This window comes from Zalophus californianus, chromosome 16, assembly GCF_009762305.2.
Source record: "Zalophus californianus isolate mZalCal1 chromosome 16, mZalCal1.pri.v2, whole genome shotgun sequence".
Lineage (NCBI taxonomy): Eukaryota > Metazoa > Chordata > Mammalia > Carnivora > Otariidae > Zalophus > Zalophus californianus.
This window is the reverse complement of record NC_045610.1, coordinates 23,574,191-23,593,798: the sequence shown is the minus strand read 5'-3', so window position 1 is coordinate 23,593,798 and position 19,608 is coordinate 23,574,191. Positions and strand designations below refer to the sequence as shown.

At 44.2% G+C, this 19,608-nt stretch overlaps 1 protein-coding gene across 1 annotated transcript in view; it reads right to left on the bottom strand.

Moving 5' to 3' along the window:
* Nucleotides 1-355: 355 nt before the first annotated feature.
* HEATR6 (HEAT repeat containing 6) overlaps nucleotides 356-19,608 on the bottom strand; it is a 36,134-nt gene continuing 16,881 nt past the window's right edge. The window contains exons 10-20 of the mRNA XM_027626150.1: nucleotides 17,713-17,919; nucleotides 17,190-17,289; nucleotides 14,805-15,157; nucleotides 13,838-13,960; nucleotides 13,388-13,474; nucleotides 9,744-9,878; nucleotides 8,874-8,996; nucleotides 7,664-7,788; nucleotides 6,544-6,640; nucleotides 3,345-3,549; nucleotides 356-1,316 (exon numbers count right to left, since the gene is read on the bottom strand). Of these exons, the coding sequence (XP_027481951.1) occupies nucleotides 745-1,316; nucleotides 3,345-3,549; nucleotides 6,544-6,640; nucleotides 7,664-7,788; nucleotides 8,874-8,996; nucleotides 9,744-9,878; nucleotides 13,388-13,474; nucleotides 13,838-13,960; nucleotides 14,805-15,157; nucleotides 17,190-17,289; nucleotides 17,713-17,919 (2,127 nt within the window). The 3' untranslated portion in view covers nucleotides 356-744. The remainder of the gene's footprint in view (nucleotides 1,317-3,344; nucleotides 3,550-6,543; nucleotides 6,641-7,663; nucleotides 7,789-8,873; nucleotides 8,997-9,743; nucleotides 9,879-13,387; nucleotides 13,475-13,837; nucleotides 13,961-14,804; nucleotides 15,158-17,189; nucleotides 17,290-17,712; nucleotides 17,920-19,608) is intronic.

Genomic DNA, 19,608 nt, shown 5'->3' with positions numbered 1-19,608 from the left:
TTAAATAATTCTTTTTTAAGGCACAAATTCAAAGGTGGCGAAACCACCACATTTTCCCACAGGACATCAGGGAACGGAGACAGAAATAGGTGTTTCGGCCAGGGTGAAACAGACACGGGCCTATGCAGGCAGCCTCTCTGTGCCGGGGGTCAACGCTTCCATGAGTGGGTTGTGGAGAGGCTTCCAGGGTTGGTACTGGGGAGGTCAGTGCCGCAGCTATTTACCAACCTGTAAGGAACTTTTCAGTATTTTAGCAACTGAAGCAGTTACCCCAGTGCAAACTGGCTGAACATCAGCTCTGCGGGAAGCTTTCTGTAAGTGCAACTTGATCTGAAAACAGAGGAGGTTGTGGGCATGCTATTTTTCATTAGTTTATTATAAAAGAAAAACAATTCCCAGAGACACAATACACAACATTCTAATCCCTAAATTCCTTTGTTTTTTGCCTCTACCTTCTGAGGCTAAGCGCCCTTCACGACCACTCAGTCTGCTCGGCCTGCACTCAACCCTGTCTCCCAGCTCCGCTGCACAGCTCAGAGGCTCCAACAGTCTGGACAGAGGCCGATGCCATGGAACCACTCTCTAAAGTGGTTGAGCCCTTTGAGAAAAATTTAGATAGACGCTAAACTATTCTAAATAAAAGTGAACGCATTGTTTCTGCCCCTAAAATTAAATCCTGCATCTCTGATACTCAAGCTTGGGTCTTTCTATTACTACTCGACACTTGGAAGTATGGCGGACTATTCACCGACTTGTTAATTCTGGGAGCGCTATTTGGGATCCAGACGAGTCAAAATAAATGGTGAGGATGTCTTCTAAAAAGCCGATGATGGCCCTCCTGGTTGTGTCACCTGCCAGTGCCTGGATGCTGCTTACGTGCTCCAGGGCCCTTCTGACCAGCTGGTCTCTTTCATGCGAGCTGTGGGGTGCTCCAGGGTCCTCTCCCTCTGCTCCTGATTTTAGAAACTGTAGGATAAAGGACTGCACCATGTCCCCATTCAATTCAAGGGTTTCTCTGATGTAGGGCAGGTCTGAGGCGCTGGCCAAGCTCAAGAGGTGAATCAGTGCCTGGCAGATCTGGGTCCGTAGGCTGGCACAGTACTTGAATTCCAGAAAGTCTGTGGTGTCTTCGCTCTTCTGCAAGGCAGTGACCAATGCATTCCAGATCTGAACATACTGGTCAACAGACCCATAGTGCTCTCTCTTGCTCGGGATGGAAAGGGCAGTGGCAGATCTGATGCGCACTTTGAAGTTCTTGCATGATGTCACAACCGACGTCAGGGCGTTATAGGCCTGGGAGGTCCACGGGGCTGTTCCTAGAAAGAATCCATGGGCATTGAAACAAATGAAGGCTTAGAAATAAACAGGGACGAGGGAGAGGGGCAGAGGAAGCACACACACGAGTGCTCAAGCTAATCACTATGTTTTCATTTAATCCTTACACTAACCTTATAGGATTAGGGTGACCAGTGCTGACTATGTGATTCTGGGGAAGGCGCCGAGTAATGACTCCCAAACTTCCCGTTTCCCTAAACAACCAGGCACGCTCGGGGCCTCTGCTACTTGCTACTCTAAATGGGGACTGTGGCAACCAACTCTTCTCTGGGAAGAGGCTGTCCCGAGGGCGTTAGGCTTGGTGGAGGCGCACAGACTGAACTGTAGCCCCACTTGTTCTCTCAGTCAGATGCTTCTGAGCAGTGCCCACACTGCACAACCATATGCCCAGCCTTGTTCATGCTGACAAAGGAATATTTCTTCACCTACATTAGCATCCAGACACTGCTCTGGACACAGCAAGTCATGCATTTTATGGTAAAGAGAAAGAAAATACTATTTAGGCAGTGACTGGGGAACAGAGTACTCAGATTAACCAAAGGTGCAACTGTCTAATTTTGAGATGATGATGCCCAGATTTCTGTCTTCTCTCCCTTCCTGATGGTCTCAGGAAATCAGCCTGCTTTCTTCCTCATCAGAGCTACGACTCCCCACTCCATTTTCGGGGGGGGGATTCTTCTTCCTCAAGATGGGCAGCAAAATAGATTTCAGCTTCCCTAACTCTCCTAGCCCCTTCCAACTTCTCTGTTGCCTTTGAAGACAGGCAAGCGGACATGCACCTTAAGGAGCTCCAACTCCACAGGTCACGTTAGGCTATTTCCTCCATGGAAAAGCAGAGAAGCTACTGCTCTATTAGGTCTTGGTTGGAAGCAGAGAAGCTACTTCTCCATTAGCTCCCTTTTATCTTTTTAATTAAGTTTATTTATTTATTTAAGTAATCTCTACACCCAACGTGGAGCTTGAACTCATAATCCTGAGATCAAGAGTCACATGCTCTTCTGGCTGTACCAGCCAGGTGCCCCTGGCTGGGAGCTCTTGGCAATAAAAGGGAGCAGAGCCAGATTTCCCTAACCTGACGCATGCCCTGCTGGTCCAGAATGGATTTACCTCCCCAGGAACACAACTTGTTTCAAACCTTGTCACAGAGACAAATGTATAAGGCAAATGCTGGTAAGGAAAGTGAATGGGATTTGGAAGTTACGACCCACATGCCTAAGCAGCTATTAGCCACCGATGCTCTATCACGGTACACGGCAAGTCATTACCTAGATGCCCTCCTTCTTTGCAGCAGCCCACTTCAGTACCAAGGGCTCGCATGGGATTTCCAATTTCTACCCTTTCTTCCAAGCCACTTTTTCTCCTTCATTTTTACCCCCTGCTGTTAAAACAACATATATTCTTGTAGAAAATTTAGAAAGTGAAAGCAGAAAAATATCCTACTCATTATCCCTTCCAAAGGCAACCGCTGTTATTAATTAGGCTAATTTCCTTTCAGTCCTTTTTTCTACCCATTTATTGAGATCATGCTGTAGAAACAAATTCATATCCTGTTTTAATTTGCTTAACATCAGAAGTACTTGACCAGATTATCAAAAACTTTTTGTAAACATAATTCTAAAAGATCCCTTTGAGGGGTGGCTGGGTGGTTCAGTTGGTTAAGCATCTGTCTTTGGCTCAGGTCATGATCTCAGGGTCCTGGGATTGAGCCCCACATTGGGCTCCCTGCTCAGCGGGGAGTCTGCTTCTCCCTCTCCCTCCCTCTGCCCTTCCCCCTTGCTCGTGCTCTCTCTCTCTCAAATAAATAAAATCTTAAAAAAAAAACCCATCTCTTTGAATATATATACTATGATTTATCTCAACCATTCCCCTAAACTTGGGTGTTCAGAACGTTTCCATTTTTTTCTAACACTGTGATGAGTACCAATGTGAGGAACATCTTTAATAACAATGTAGGCTGGTGTGTGTTGTCCTAGGGCCCTCCACCAGAGAGAAGAGGGAGACTTTCTTACCTAATGGAAGAGCAGGATTTTTAAATACATTCCCCATTGCATAACAGGCATTCCATCGGACTTTCATGGCAGCCTCAATTAGAACAGCAGAAATTAGGGCCTGGATGGACTCCTCAATGATTTCAGCAAACCTGGGCTTTTCTATATGAGATGGCTGCAAAAAATGAAGCAAATTTCCAAGGGCCCGGACTGCATTGCTTTTTACCTAGAAAAAAATGTAAAAAACAAACAAAAAAAAGCATTAGAAATCTGCTTTGCCAAAATGATGTTACAGAAAGTATTCAAAAAAAAAAAACCAGGAAGTCTTAGACATCTTAAAGCAAGACAGCCAATGAGACAAGCAGCCTGTAAAGGTGTAGCTTCTTGAAACTCTGTAAAGGTCTTGTGTGGTGAACAGCCCATGCCATCAGAAAGGTGAGGTCCCCCAAAACCATAAGATACCTAGGAATAAATTTAACCAAAGAGGCAAAGGATCTGTACTCAAAAACTATAAAATACTCATGAAAGAAATTGAAGAAGACACAAAGAAATGGAAAAACGTTCCATGCTCATGGATTGGAAGAACAAACATTGTGAAGATGTCAATGCTACCTAGAGCAATCTACACATTCAATGCAATCCCCATCAAAATACCATCCACTTTTTTCAAAGAAATGGAACAAATAATCCTAAAATTTGTATGGAACCAGAAGAGACCCCGAATAGCCAGAGGAATGTTGAAAAAGAAAAGCAAAGCTGGCGGCATCACAATTCCGGACTTCCAGCTCTATTACAAAGCTGTCATCATCAAGACAGTATGGTACTGGCACAAAAACAGACACATAGATCAATGGAACAGAATTGAGAGCCCAGAAATGGACCCTCAACTCTATGGTCAACTAATCTTCGACAAAGCAGGAAAGAATGTCCAATGGCAAAAAGACAGTCTCTTCAACAAATGGTGTTGGGAAAATTGGACAGCCACATGCAGAAGAATGAAACTGGACCATTTCCTTACACCACACACAAAAATAGACTCCAAATGGTTGAAGGACCTAAACGTGAGACAGGAGTCCATCAAAATCCTAAAGGAGAACACAGGTAGCAACCTCTTCGACCTCAGCCGCAGCAACTTCTTCCTAGAAACATCGCCAAAGGCAAGGGAAGCAAGGGCAAAAATGAACTATTGGGATTTCCTCAAGATAAAAAGCTTTTGCACAGCAAAAGAAACAGTCCACAAAACCAAAAGACAACCGACAGAATGGGAGAAAATATTTTCAAATGACATATCAGATAAAGGGCTAGTCTCCAAAATCTAGAAAGAACTTATCAAACTCAACACCCAAAGAACAAATAATCCAATCAAGAAATGGGCAGAAGACATGAACAGACATTTTTCCAAAGAAGACATCCAAATGGCCAACAGACATATGAAAAAGTGCTCAACATTACTCGGCATCAGGGAAATCCAAATCAAAACCTCAATGAGATACCACCTCACACCTGTCAGAATGGCTAAAACTAACAAGTCAGGAAACGACAGATGTTGGCGGGGATGTGGAGAAAGGGGAACCCTCCCACACTGTTGGTGGGAATGCAAGCTGGTGCAACCCCTCTGGAAAGCAGTATGGAGGTTCCTCAAGCAGTTGAGAATAGAGCTACCATACGATCCAGCAATTGCACTACTGGGTATTTACCCCAAAGATACAAATGTAGGGATCCAAAGGATAACGTGCACCCCAATGTTTATAGCAGCAATGTCCACAATAGCCAGACTGTGGAAAGAGCCAAGATGTCCATCGACAGATGAATGGATAAAGAAGATGTGGTATATATACACAATGGAATATTATGCAGCCATCAAAGGGAATGAGATCTTGCCATTTGCAAGGACGTGGATGGAACTGGAGGGTGTTATGCTGAGTGAAATAAGTCAATCAGAGAAAGACATGTATCATATGACCTCACTGGGAGGGATGGGGTGGCTGGGTGATAGACATTGGGGAGGGTATGTGCTATGGTGAGCACTGTGAATTGTGCAAGACTGTTGAATCACAGATCTGTACCTCTGAAACAAATAATGCAACATATGTTAAGAAAAAAGAAAAAGAAGAAGATAGCAGGAGGGGAAGAATGAAGGGGAGTAAGTCGGAGGGGGAGACGAACCATGAGAGACGATGGACCCTGAAAAACAAACTGAGGGTTCTAGAGGGGAGGGGGGTGGGGGGATGGGTTAGCCTGGTGATGGGTATTAAAGAGGGCACGTTCTGCGTGGAGCACTGGGTGTTATGCACAAACAATGAATCGTGGAACACTACATCAAAAACTACGGTGATTAACATAACAACAAAAAAATTAAAAAACAAGAAAGGTGAGGTCCTCCACAGCTCCTCACTGATGTCTTAAGAGTAGACGTCAGAGAGCTCTGTCTTCCTCGTTTTGCAGAGATGGTATGGAAGGCCCAGGGGCAACAGGGCAAAGCTGGCTTGCAGCAAGGTGAGGAGGAGAGGTGAGGTTTCAAAATTCCAGTCCAGTACTTTTCCATTAGAGTCTCAACCTTTGTAGCATACTAGAATCATCTGGGGAGCTTTCTTTTTTCAGAAACCAATTCCCAGGCCCTAATCCCAGAAATTCTGAACAAATCAGTCCAAGGCAGGGTTTCCTAGGTTTTCAGAATCACTGTGCTAAATTAAGTATTCGGTATGGGTCAGGTGCTATGCTAGGTGCTTCAACACAAGCATCTCCAAGGCCACTGAGATTCCATGTTCAAGATGAGGAAACTGAGCTTCAGAGAAGTTAAATAATACACCAAACGTCACCCAGCTACTAAAGGGCAAGCCAGGATTTGAACCATGTCTGCCTGACCCTAAAACCCATTTCTATGCTTTCAGCTTATTAGTCTAACCGGGGATATTCAAAGCCAGGAGTTGCTCATCCTTCTGACCTGTCACTTCTACTTAAAGATTTTTTTGGAAAAAAACAAAACAAAACAAAAGCAGATTAATATTAAAACAAACATGGGCAGATCATGGAGTGGTATTACAAATAGCACTGATATTTTTCAGGACACAGGAGACAGGAGAGAAACCGTGCAAGGTGGAGTAGGCCACATCATACCCTGAGCACTCTCTCAATCTCCTCTGAACAGGGATAAATTTGGTGGGACAAAACCATAATACACTAAGTGTTGAATTGAGAAATACTAGTGCTGTGAGTCTACCTTGTCTTTATCCCTGGATGCTTCTATAGCTGATCGCAACATCTTCAGGAGCAGGAGACCAGAGAACTCTTCTTGGAAACTTGGGTCTGGTGTCTCCCTATTCCATCCAAAGCAGGCAAAACATGTTGAATGGTAAAACCCAGTTAAACATACACATATACACATACATTCACTTAGAGTAACTATAAAAAATTGGGGAAAACAGCTCAACAAATCTGTTCAGATTATACCAAGAACTTACAGTTTATACCTTTTAACCCAGTAGGTCCACCTCTAGGAATGTGACCAAAAGGTGTATCTCAAAATAAAGAATTTCGTGCACCAAAATGTTCACTGCATATCAAAGCCTAAAATAATGCAGATGTTTGATAACAGGGGAGCGGTTAAATGATCACTGCACCGTGATGACTGTGTAACAATAATTCACATTTATAGAAGTTGGGAGAATGCTTATACACATTATACGTGAGAGCTCAGCAATGAAAAGCAGGACGCTAGCGTATGAGGAACAACAGTTGCCTCTAGGGAGGAGAGCAAGGTAGGAGCAAGGCTTTAGACTGAATGCCTCTTTTGTATTGTTTGAATGTTTTTAACCTGTGAATATATTACTTTAAAAAATTACAAATTTGACATTTAAAAAGTAGTGCAACCATTACTATGGTTTTGAATTTCTACTTTTATATTTTCCACATTTTCTATAATGTGGATATATTACTTATATCAGCATACAGTATTAAATATACACACATACACACACAAACACACATATATATAAAGAACAACTTGCTAATTTTTGGGGGGAGGGGGGAGAGGGAGAGAGAGAATCCTAAGCAGGCTTCACACCCAGCTTGGAGTCCAATGTGGGGCTCAATCTCACAACCCTGAGATCATGACCTGAGCTGAAATCAAGAGTCAGACACTTCACTGACTGAGCCACCCAGGGGCCCCACAACTTACCAATCTTATTACTTGAAGTAACAGAAAACGAAACAAAGCAGGAAGACTGATACCCAATATGGGAGAATTACTGTTAGTTTTTTTTTTATAGTAGAGATCAAAGGTATCTTCCAGGGACCTCAGTCTCAGAAGTCACCCAGGGGAAATGAGTTTAGTCACCTACATGTTGACAATCAGAGTGTCTGTGAGGTTGCCCAGGGACCAGGCTGCTTTGGCTCGGACATTGAGAGATTTGTCTTGAAGTGACATCAATATTGCATTTGCTGTGTCTGCAACAAATATGACATCCTATAAGATAAAACAAAACACCATAGTTACTTGACAAGCTCACACGGCTGCCTTGGAATTCTGAAATTTATTTTCTGAGAAAGATTTAAGTCTTTACCACAAATTTCTATTTGAAAATCAACATTTATTTACTCAATTTACTTTTCAACTATATTACAATTTGGACACTCACTAAAACCCCAGAGGGGGGTTTGTATGTGCCATGCACACCCAAGGAGCCTATGGGTTTTGCTCTTGTTGAACATCTTATAGTCTGGTCCGCGGCAGTTATCTGTGAATTCTGTGCTTAGACTGATTGCCACCTTGGGAAACGATGTTGACAATGAAATCCATTTTTTTTTTTGAAGATTTTATTTATTTATTCATGAAAGACAGAGAGAGGCAGAGGCAGAGGGAGAAGCAGGCTCCCCATGGAGCAGGGAGCCCAATTCGGGACTCGATCCCAGGACCCTGGGATCATGACTGGAGCCGAAGGCAGACGCTTAACTGACTGAGCCACCCAGGCATCCCATGAAATCCATTTCTAAAATACACCCTAATTACACACTTCTCAGGGAGATAAATGTCACAGTAAGAGTGAAGGAGAAATTTATTTCCTTCTTAGTAAAAAATTTATCAGCTTTCTAAATTATTACTATCACATGGTAATGTCCCATTTTTTTTCCCCCCAATTTTTCATTAATTTAAACATCACCTGGGCACCGAGGGTCCTGGGTAGTACCGGCATTACCATATTTTATAAAGTTGCAATTAAGGAAACCAGATTAAAAGCAATGTCATGGGGGCGCCTGGGTGGCTCAGTCATTAAGCATCTGTCTTCAGCTCAGGTCATGATCCCAGGGTCCTGGGATCGAGCCCCGCATTGGGCTCCCTGCTTGGCGGGAAGCCTGCTTCTCCCTCTCCCGCTCCCCCTGCTTGTGTTCCTTCTCTCTCTGTGTCTCTCTCTGCCAAATAAATAAATAAAATCTTAAAAAAAAAAAAAAAAAGCAATGTCATGTCCTTTACCATCCAGCTCTATATGCACCCAAAGCACTCTCGCTCTGGCCCATCGCAGGCACGGGAGGGCAGGGCGGGCTCGCTCTAACCTGTCTGAGGCAGGGGAAAAGCACATAGACTCCAAGGGCCCGTGAGGTCGCCGCTTTCACTAATCGGTTCTTGCTGTCGTTCAGCCCAAGCAGCATGGTGATGCATAGGATCTGCTTGTCACTCTGCAGTGAGAAAGGTTGGCAAAGGAAAAGCGAGACTGAAAGAATTATGAGCCACTGTCCTCAACAGGCAACCGTGATGAGTCTGTGTCTGAGTTCATTTTTGAGAGCTGAACACAACTGAGACCTTGAAGCTACCCTGGCAGAGAGCAGAGGTTCACTTCGGACCCCAGCATTAGGGGAGCGTTTGCCCACACGGCATCTGTGACCTTTAACCTTGACCACGACGTGACCTGGGTCACCGTATTCTGCTCCTTCATGAAAGCTAAGAGCAGACACAAATGCCGCTGGGGACTACAGAAGGGAAGCCGCCAGAATACCCTGTGCGGTGGGCACCAGCCAAGTAGAGCCACACACTTCGTGTTATTCCTCACGTTGTGCCCATTTTATAGAGGGTAAAACTGTTTTACAGAAGTTAAGATCATCAGAGAGGCGGAGAGTGGAAGAGCTGGGACTTAGACCCACGTCTTTCTAACTTTTGGCTTCGAAAGCTTTCTGAAATGTCTCTCACCTACAAGCCTCTCCCCGCACTTCCGCCACCCGCCCTCTAAGCACAGGGAGGAAAAGCTCTCCCGAGACGTTAGGATTCTAAGTTTTATCACCACCCTCGCCCCCCACTCAAGAAGACTGAGCCTCCTTTTCTCAGAAAGCATGTTGAGTACTGGCTCAAAATGAAAAAAAATCTGAATCAGACTGAAGCTCGGCTGCTCATGGCGCCACTCAGGGCTGAGGAAACACTCCCCGGGTTACCGGCAGGCTGCTGAAGGCTTCGGGCAGGACGGAAGACAGGGCGTCACAGGCGCTCGCCTGCAGGGTCGGGTGCTCGGAATTCTGCAGGGCTCTGGGCAGAGGGCCGTTCAGCATCATAGTCCAGAACATCACCACCTGGAACAGGGGCACAGTCAAAGCCGTGGCCCAGGAGCCAACAGTGGAACCAACTTGACACGAACACTACCACGGGGGCTGTAGTAACAAAATGTCCTATAAAGCAGCAGCTTTCTCTCTCTTCTTTTTTTATTATTATGTTATGTTAATCACCATACATTACATCATTAGTTTTTGATGTAGTGTTCCATGATTCATTGTTTGTGCATAACACCCAGTGCTCCACGCAGAATGTGCCCTCCTTAATACCCATCACCAGGCCAACCCATCCCCCCACCCTCCTCCCCTCTAGAACCCTCAGTTTGCTTTTCAGAGTCCATCATCTCTCATGGTTCGTCTCCCCCACTCCGACTTCCCCCCCTTCATTCTTTCCCTCCTATCTTCATCTTTTTTTTTTTCAACATATAATGTATTATTTGTTTCAGGGGTACAGGTCTGTGATTCAAGTCTTGCACAATTCACAGCGCTCACCATAGCACATACCCTCCCCAATGTCTATCACCCAGCCACCCCATCCCTCCCACCCCCCACCACTCCAGCAACCCTGTTTGTTTCCTGAGATTAAGAATTCCTCATATCAGTGAGGTCATATGATACATGTCTTTCTCTGATTGACTTATTTCGCTCAGAATACCCTCCAGTTCCATCCATGTCCTTGCGAATGGCAAGATTTCATTCCTTTTGATGGCTGCATAACATTCCATTGTGTATATATACCACATCTTCTTTATCCTTTCATCTGTCAATGGACATCTTGGCTTTTTCCACAGTTTGGCTATTGTGGACGTTGCTGCTATAAACATTGGGGTGCATGTACCCCTTCGGATCCCTACATTTGTATCTTTGGGGTAAATACCCAGTAGTGCAATTGCTGGATCGTATGGTAGCTCTATTTTCAACTGTTTGAGGAACCTCCATACTGTTTTCCAGAGTGGCTGCACCAGCTTGCATTCCCACCAACAGCTCTATTTTCAACTGTTTGAGGAACCTCCATACTGTTTTCCAGAGTGGCTGCAACAGCTTGCATTCCCCCTTTCTCCGCATCCCCGCCAACATCTGTCATTTCCTGACTTGTTAATTTTAGCCATTCTGACTGGTGTGAGGTGATATCTCATTGAGGTTTTGATTTGGATTTCCCTGACACCAAGCGATGCTGAGCACTTCTTCATGCGTCTATTGGCCATTTGGATGTCCTCTTTGGAAAAATGTCTGTTCATGTCTTCTGCCCATTTCTTGACTGGATCATGCAGCAGCTTTTTCTAATGCTTCTGGTAGTCCTTCCACAGCAATGGAAGGGGCTTCAGAAAACGACGACTGCATCCTTCCACTTGACCGACCAAGAAATGGTCTGCTACAGTCAGGCGGCCAGAGAAGACGATCGTGAGGTGAAGGGGGAAGATGATGGTGGTCACGGCAGCAGCCGCTGCTCTCAGTGCCTCAAACAGATCTACCCGCTGCAGTCCTCAGCGCAACTAAACGAAGTATGTGTCATTATCTCTACCTTCACACAAGGAAACTGAGGCATGAAGAGATGGTGTAACTTGCTAATGGGCGTCAGGGTCCTGCAGAGTCCAGAGGCGGGTGCCAGAGTCCAAAGAGTGCGGGATCCAGAGGCAGAGCTGGATCCTTCAGCGGCTGCTTCCCGTCTCTGCAACTTCGGGCAAGTCACCGAAACCAAGTGTAGCTTCCTCTTCAGGAGAACAGGGCAAAGCTGTCTACTTGGCAGAGTCTGGGTGAGAGTAAAATGTAACGCTATGTGTGAAGTTCCTCACATAGTGCCCAGTGAATAATGGAGACTCTTAAACTGAGCAGGGGGCTGTTGTTAGCACTATGAAAAATGAGCTCACTTTAAAGCTCTCAAGGAAGGCACCCGAAGAGTACCTTGAACAGTTTCCTTCTCATGCTTTCCAAAAACCCGGGGATTTCACGTGCATTTGCAAATCTGTCCGTGGTTTGGTACCTCTACTTTCTGCCCCATGGATTTAGTCCTGAGTTTTACCATGTATCCCACAGCCCAGTTCCGTCCTCCCCTAAATCCCAGCTCCTAGAAACCCAATCTGGGCCTTTCCCGCCCCAAACCAGAAAACTTTGGACAGGTATGCTTGCCAGCCTCCAAGATGGCCCACGGTGATCCTCGCCTCCTATGTTAAGGAGGTGGCCCTCTGCCTCCACACTGGCTAGAGCTGACCTGTGTATCCAGTAGGGGGCTGTGGAAATGACAACGGGAAATTTCCAAAGCAAGGTCATAAAAACCCTGCAGCTTCTGTCTTGCTCTCTCTTGATTCTCTTGCTGTGGGGGAAGCCAGCTGCTGTATCAGGAGGACACTCCTGCAGCCCTCTGGAGAGGTCCTCATGGGGAGGAGGTAAGTGAGGCCCACTGCCAAAGGCCAGTGCTAACTTGCTAGGTATGTGAGTGAGCCATGTTGGAAGAAGATCCTTGAACCCCTGTCAGGTTCAGTGAACTGCAGCCCCTGCCAGCATCCTGACTGCAACCTCAGAGAGACCCGAGCTAAGCTACTCCCAATTCCTGGGCCACAGAAACTATGTGAGAGAATGTATGTCGTTTTAAGCTGCTAAGTGTTTTGGATAATTTACTACTAGCAACTGACAAGTAATATAGCAAGTGTATCCCTTTTATACAGATGAAATAATACCCAAATGTGAACACAAGAGTCTTTTCTAAAAGTCACTTGATGAGCAGGGGGGGTAAGTCTGGATGCAAACTCAGGTCCGTCCGAGCAAATCAACTCATCTCCCTGTGAATGGTGACATTCCAGCTTTAGTGGCAGTCTCGGGAAAGCACTAGGGCTAGGTATTCTTAATTCCTTGCAAGGATGATGGAAGTTGCAAAGGGGAAAGAAGTGGCAGGATGAGGAGGGCAGGAGGAAAACCCAACACTTTTGGCAGGGCCACGTGTTCACACCTCCAGAGGACGGGCACAGTGTGGGGACAGCAGCAACCACCCGCGATCTCAGGGCTTTAATGGGAACCACAGGGGCACGGCAGAGAGGGAGTGAAGGGAACTGACATCTATCGAGCACCTACTATGTGCCAGCATCTTTACATCTCAATCTTCCAACAGCCCCAGGAGTTAAAGATTATTATTCCTCCTTCTGAGGAAACTATGCTCGCACACCCATTAATGGTGCTTCCTAGGTTTGATCTCCTGTCTTCTGATTCCAAATGCTTGTCTCTTCCCATCTTTCCAGTCGGCCTCGTGGGCAGGATGAATAACCAAACTAGGTTGCATGTGGAAGGATAACCAAAGTAGGTTGCGTGTGGTTTTTCAAACTGCTGGCTCTATGTTACATATAATTAGACCACACACGGAACTGCAAAGAAACTGAAGCGCAAATAAATGCTATTTGTGCTAGTATCATGTCAGCACAGATTATAAACTAGTTTTTGATACTGGAAGAAGTCATGCTGTTTACTTCACTTTATCACTGAGCCTCAAAACTGACTGAAGCACTAAGAAAAGAGAAAACGGTGAACTGACATGTACTCACCAAGGTGACTGGCACTCTCTGATCAGATGCTACGGTAGAATCTGGTTTATACTGTTGTATTAAGCCCATACCCAGTTCTTCCAGAAGCTGCCAAGGTAAAAGAAATAGATTATCAAAGCACAGTATTAGAATTACGGAGGTAGAAAACCTCACTTGTTTGGAGACAACCTCAGATCAAGGGGAAAAACAATTTCCGACTGAATTTTCTTTCCTTTCTCAGCAACTCCTATGTCAGAGGCATTCTTTCAGGAACAAAATCACCAGAAATATATTGGTAATTTATCACCAAATGAATTCTTTGGGTTTTTGTATTAGAGCTGAAAATAAAGGAATGTATGACTTTCCCTACCTGAAACCTCTGTAAGGAACCTCAGAATGGACAGACATGCAGCAGAGGGAAGAACATAAAGGAAGAGAAGAAAAAAGCAGGTGGCTGTTCATGAAAGTTACTTTTGCTCCATGAAGCTGAATGGACGGATCTGCTTCCCCCATGCACTTGCAAATCACCTCTCCAAGTTCCATTAAGTACACTTGAGCCATTGAAAAGTAGCCTCTGGCCAGATGAGCCAAAACCTGCAAAGAGAACAGAGGAATAACCCCCAAGATGTGAATGCCATGCAGGGCTGCTATATCCAGAAAAGTGCTTTAATATTAACAGACATCACTCACACTTAACAAGGGGCAGGATTCTAATGTTGAACGCAATGAACAACCATAATCTTTATTTTATGACTGAAATCAACGAACTGTATCATATAATTTCATGGTGCTCTACAATTTGTGAAATGTGTTTAAGACTGGCAATATTATTTAAGCCTGGGAACAATTTTCTGAGACAGGGACGAATCGAATACTTCAGCTGAAGGAGCTAAGGCTGAAAAAGTTTAGGGTTACAGGGCATATTTAATATCAACCAGACAATCAGCAGCAGAGTGCAGAACCAAACCCATGTCTTAGATCACAGCTGAGTACAGAAGCGAGTACGTTAATCTAGGATCGTTTTCTTCCTTTGAAGGAGCAATTATTTTGTTGTCTCTAAGCAGAAAGAAGATGAAACAGAAGTTATGGAGAATTACACACTTACTTAAAGTTGCAGAAATCAAAGATGAACTGTGCGATTTCTTTTGGAATTATTATATAATCTAGCGTACCCACCCGTCATATAAAAACGGAGGTGACTAAAATGGCTTGCAACAAAAAGGAACGCATCTGACACTTACAACCAAGTTTTCTCCCAACCTCCACCAAAAACAAAACAACGGAACACTCACACCTGAAATACAACTCCCACTAACACCACTGGCCCGTGGCTCGGTTTTACATTATTTTCATGGACTCACTCCTCACAATCCATCACCCTTTGAAAAAGGCAGAATGATTACTGCCATTTCAGAAACGAGGAGCTGAAACCTCCTACCTGTAAGGCCTCCAACCGCATGGGGGATGGTTCATAGGTGCTTCCTGCCGCAGAGCCAGCATCGCTCCCTGAACAGGAATCCTCCTTGGGCAGCACAACCGTGGAAATGCAGAGTCGGATGAGCCAGCAGGGCTCCGAAGACCCCTTAGGGGAGCTAACTGATGCTTCCTCCAGAAAGGGTCCTGAGGAGGCTTTCTTGCACCAGTCAGGAGTGCCGAGGTGGGGAGTCGCTGAATTGCTACTGAGTCCGGAAGAACAGGGCTGCTGTAAGAGCAGCAGGACTTCAGGTAAAGGCGCGTGAGTGGACACGATGGCTCCCAAGAGAGTGAGGCTTGACACTCGAACATTCACATCTGTCAAAGTTAGTGGGAATCACTATCACCGTGGGGTCATAATTACCCCCGCAGGCTATGAAGAGTTAGAGCATCCTTGGTTAACCTGCATCGAAGTAAACCTCTAGCCCTAACGTCTGGTTTAGAGAACTATATGGGACAGAAACAGAAGTTCAACAACACTGTCAAGAGACTATCTGGCAAACTGAGCACGTGAAACGTGCTGGAAGACAACCGTCAAGAACACAAGCAGGGGGAGGGGGAGAGGGAGAAGCAGGCTTCCCGCCGAGCAGGGAGCCCGACGCGGGGCTCGATCCCAGGACCCTGGGATCATGACCTGAGCTGAAGGCAGACACTTAACAATTGAGCCAACCAGGCGCCCCTGTAATTGACTTTTTAAAAATTGTTTAAAGATTTTATTTATTTGAGAGACAGTAAGAACATGAGCAGGGGGAGGGGCGGAGGGAAGAGGGAGAAGCAGGCTCCCCGCTGAGCGGGGAGCCCAAAGTGGGGTTAGATCCCAGGACCTGGGATCATGACCTGAGCTGAAAGCAGACGCTTAACAGACTAAGCCACCCAGGCGCCCTGTAATTGGCTTTCAAATGGTTCAAAAATACACATATTTATACGCACATATGTATACACAAGGACACAGACACACATATGCAGAGACAAAGCCAACACGACAAATGTTAACAATTGTCAAGCCTAGGTAGAGGTATGCAGATGTTCACTGTACTAGTCTTTCAAATTTCTGTGGGTCTGACCATTTTAATAATAAAAATGCTGGAGGACAAAGCCAGACACTTGGAAGGGGCTTTTGAGACCTGATCTACTCCCCTCAGTTTGCAGATGAAGAAAAGCTGGTGCTGGGGAGTGAGCAGGGCACTGAGCCCAAAGACTCGGGTTGTTTCAATCTTACTTCTGCCTCTAACGTGATGAGAGACCTGAAGACAGGATTTATCTTTCTGGGTCCCATCTTACACATTGGCGAAACAAGTGAATTGGACTTAGTTTACACATGATTACCTCATTGAAGCCTTATAAACATCTTATGAGGTGGGTCTACTTCTTCCTGTGAGGAGGAGACGAGGCTCTGACAGAGCTGCAGTTCTGAGACGGCAGAAGTGGGACCGGGCTGCAGACCCTCAGCCTGACTCCGGGTCCACCAGCCCGCCCACAACGCCTCAGAAACACCACCACCTCCTTCCAGTGCTAGAATTCGCACTGAAAAACTTCACTTACCAGAATGTGGCCCGATCCTAAAGCTTGCAAGCAAAAGGAACAACTATTCTGCAGGCAAGTGTTACAGCACATAGATATTTTGTGTGGGAGTAAGCCAAGAAACAACAAGAAATAAGACTCTCTAGCCAGTGGGGACGTGAGGCTCTGGAATTTTATCCGAACTTCAGAGGAGATAATGTTCAAGAAGTTAGGTTTTATATTCCAGTTTTTCTTTCCAAAAAGAGAATGATGTCTCTGACTCTCCATCTATCCTTACTTCTTCTTCCTATTTTTTCTTAAAGATTTATCTATTTATTTTAGAAAGAGTGCATATAAGTGGGGGGAGGGACAGAGGGAGAGGGAGAGAGAATCTCATGCAGACTCTCCACTGAGCATGGAGCCTGATGTGGGGCTCAACCTCATGACCCCGAGATCAGGACCTGAGCCAAAAATCAAGAGTCAGATGCTTTACCCACTGAGTCACCCAGGCACCCCCATCCATCCTTACTTTTGCCTGAAGGATATGAACTGTGTATTATATACCAGAGGGGGCTCCCCGGCACTTGGCTCTCCCCTAATTCTAAAGTCACTGCACTGAAGTAGCAAAGCGCCAGTAATCTTTACAATTAATTCTCCACCTCACTTCCTTTCAGTGGTGTCTACTGGGGCTTCAGAGGTCAAAAGTGTGGTTCTAGCAACAGCTGGTTCCCCAAAAACTTGAGAATAAGCAAGGATATCTTAGACCTATAAAATGCTCTAAATACTTCTTAAACTAATAATCTGGATTTGATTGATATAAAAAAGCAATTGACTTTAAACTACCACCAACCTTTGTGGCGAATATAAGGCTTTATCTGGTTCCAGACTTTGGTCAACAGGCTGAGTTTCAGACGGTTATACGGTGAATTTGATACTAAATTTGCAAGGCACTGCAAAATACAAGAATCAATAGGTCTGATTAAGCCACAGCATAGACACAAACTTTACAGCATTTAATTAAAAAAGTCTTCATACTTATTTGAAAATCACTCTTTTTCTTTTTTGTCCTTTTTTTTTTTTTAAGGGAATAGCACTTCTATTCTCATTGGTACAACTTAATACTAAAAATGGGAGTGTTTTTAGTAAATCGTTTATTTGGATATACAGAGATTATAGGTAAGATCAAACAAGTAGGCACAATAGGATAGCTTTAAATAAAATCACCAGTTAGACTTCCAAATAGGATATCTTTAAATAAAATTAGTACTTAGTTATAGTCTTAAGTCAAATTACTTTTGGACAATGTAAAACATTATACAAAATTGAAACAGACAAAACCCCTCCAGAACCTATGGGTAACTTGGCACGTTTACCTTAATTATCTGAGTAAGGGTCTGTGAGGATGACTCAGCCACCAGGGCTAACAAAAGACATCTGTGCAATTCTCTAATGCTGGATGCAATCATCACGGAGAAGGGAGTGAAAGCCCTTCTGTGGTCACTGGTATCTTCAGCAACAGAAAGAAACTGCTTTGAGCCTTCCAAGATGGCAGATAAAACTTGCAGAGCACATGCACGTGTCTGAAATTCCAGAATGATTCCCATCAGTTAGTTAATAATCAGGAGTCAAATCCCCTTCTTCCTATTTTCGTTTTTAATTTTCAAAGTATTTTGGATCATTTTCATTAGGAAAAGAGGTATTAGGACTATCTAGCAGGTCCTAAACGTAGCCATGAACTAGGGTCCCTGCACCCCCACTTAAAAAAAAAAAACCCTTATATCACATTGCTGTTAGGTTTCCTTACAGTAAGGAATAAGTCTAAGCTACACCACAGTACAAAAACCTGAAATCATGAACATGAGAATAACTTAAAGAAAAATTAGAGGCCTTGTTTATTCAAGCATAAGGCCAAGGGAAAAGAGAAAGCGAAATAGCTCATGGGGTAGAAAAAAAAATACATGAGTCTAGAGTCTGTTTTACATCAAACATGTTGCTTTATATGCTCTCCTGAAGCATCCATGAGTGCTCAAAGTTAATTAAACAGGATATTAGGGACTTTGTGTACATTCAACTTGGCAGGCATCATTAGTGATCCAACTTTTCAGAAACATTCTTAGGTGCAGAAACGAACACTGCCTGCAGTGAGTCTCTGATAATCAAAGAAAGGAAAACCATTAACTGTAACCTTCCAGAAGGAAAGGAAAGTATGTGCCCCTTTGTCAATGATCTGCTGTCAGGAAAAGGGTCACTGGAGCAATATTGTGTTTATAATGTTAAAGGATGACTTTCAATTGGTACTTGGATGATTCTGTGGCATTAAAAATCAGGAAAGAAAAAAAAGAAATAAAAAGAAAGCCAATTTAACCAAAATGGAATGTAGGTGATAAATGTAGGACTAATAATGTAATATTGTACCCTCTTTGGCCAGTCCCCCAAAATGCCAATTAAACACTGTCAGATATTTTTAAAATGGAGACTCAACATTATAATTCTAAACTAGGGGCACCTGGGTTGCTCAGTTGGTTAAGGGTCTGCCTTCGGCTCAGGTCATGATCCCAGGGTCCTGGGACTGAGCCCCACATTGGGCTCCTTGCTCAGCGGAGAACCTGCTTCTCCCTCTGCCCCCCCACCTGCTTGTGCTCACTCTCTCACTCTAATAAATAAAATCTTTAAAAAAGATAATAATTCCAATCTAAATATTTGCTCATCATGAAGCGTATCTGTTTGGTGTGAAAAAGCTTTTCCAGAAAATCTTCAACTATATCACCTCCAAGGAACAAGGAATAAATCATTTCTGCACGCCTTTTGTAGAGTGGACTCACAAACAAAAAAACTGCAAATTTACTGCTTTGAAAATAAATTAGTACAGCAATATGAGTCTCTGGAATTAAGCATAATCACTGAAGTTAGGAAGTTGACAATGTATTAGGAAATTATGTGTGTGCGCACACGTGTGTATTTGAGAGACCGTGCATGAGAAAGAACTCGTGCACAAGTCAGAAGTCAGCTCACCCAAGAAAGACTTAGATCAGGGGCTGGTAAACTTTTTCTGCAAAGGACCAGTAGCACATACTTTATATTTTAGACTTTGTAGGCCCAAGAGTCTCTGTTGCAACCACACAGCCATAGTAGCAAAGGCACTAAATAAAAAATAGGACTATGTTCCAATAAAGTTTTACTTATGGACAATGAAATGTGAATTTCATATAATTTTTACAATCATGAAATATCATTAAAAGTTTTTTTTAAAAACCATTTAAAAGCATAGA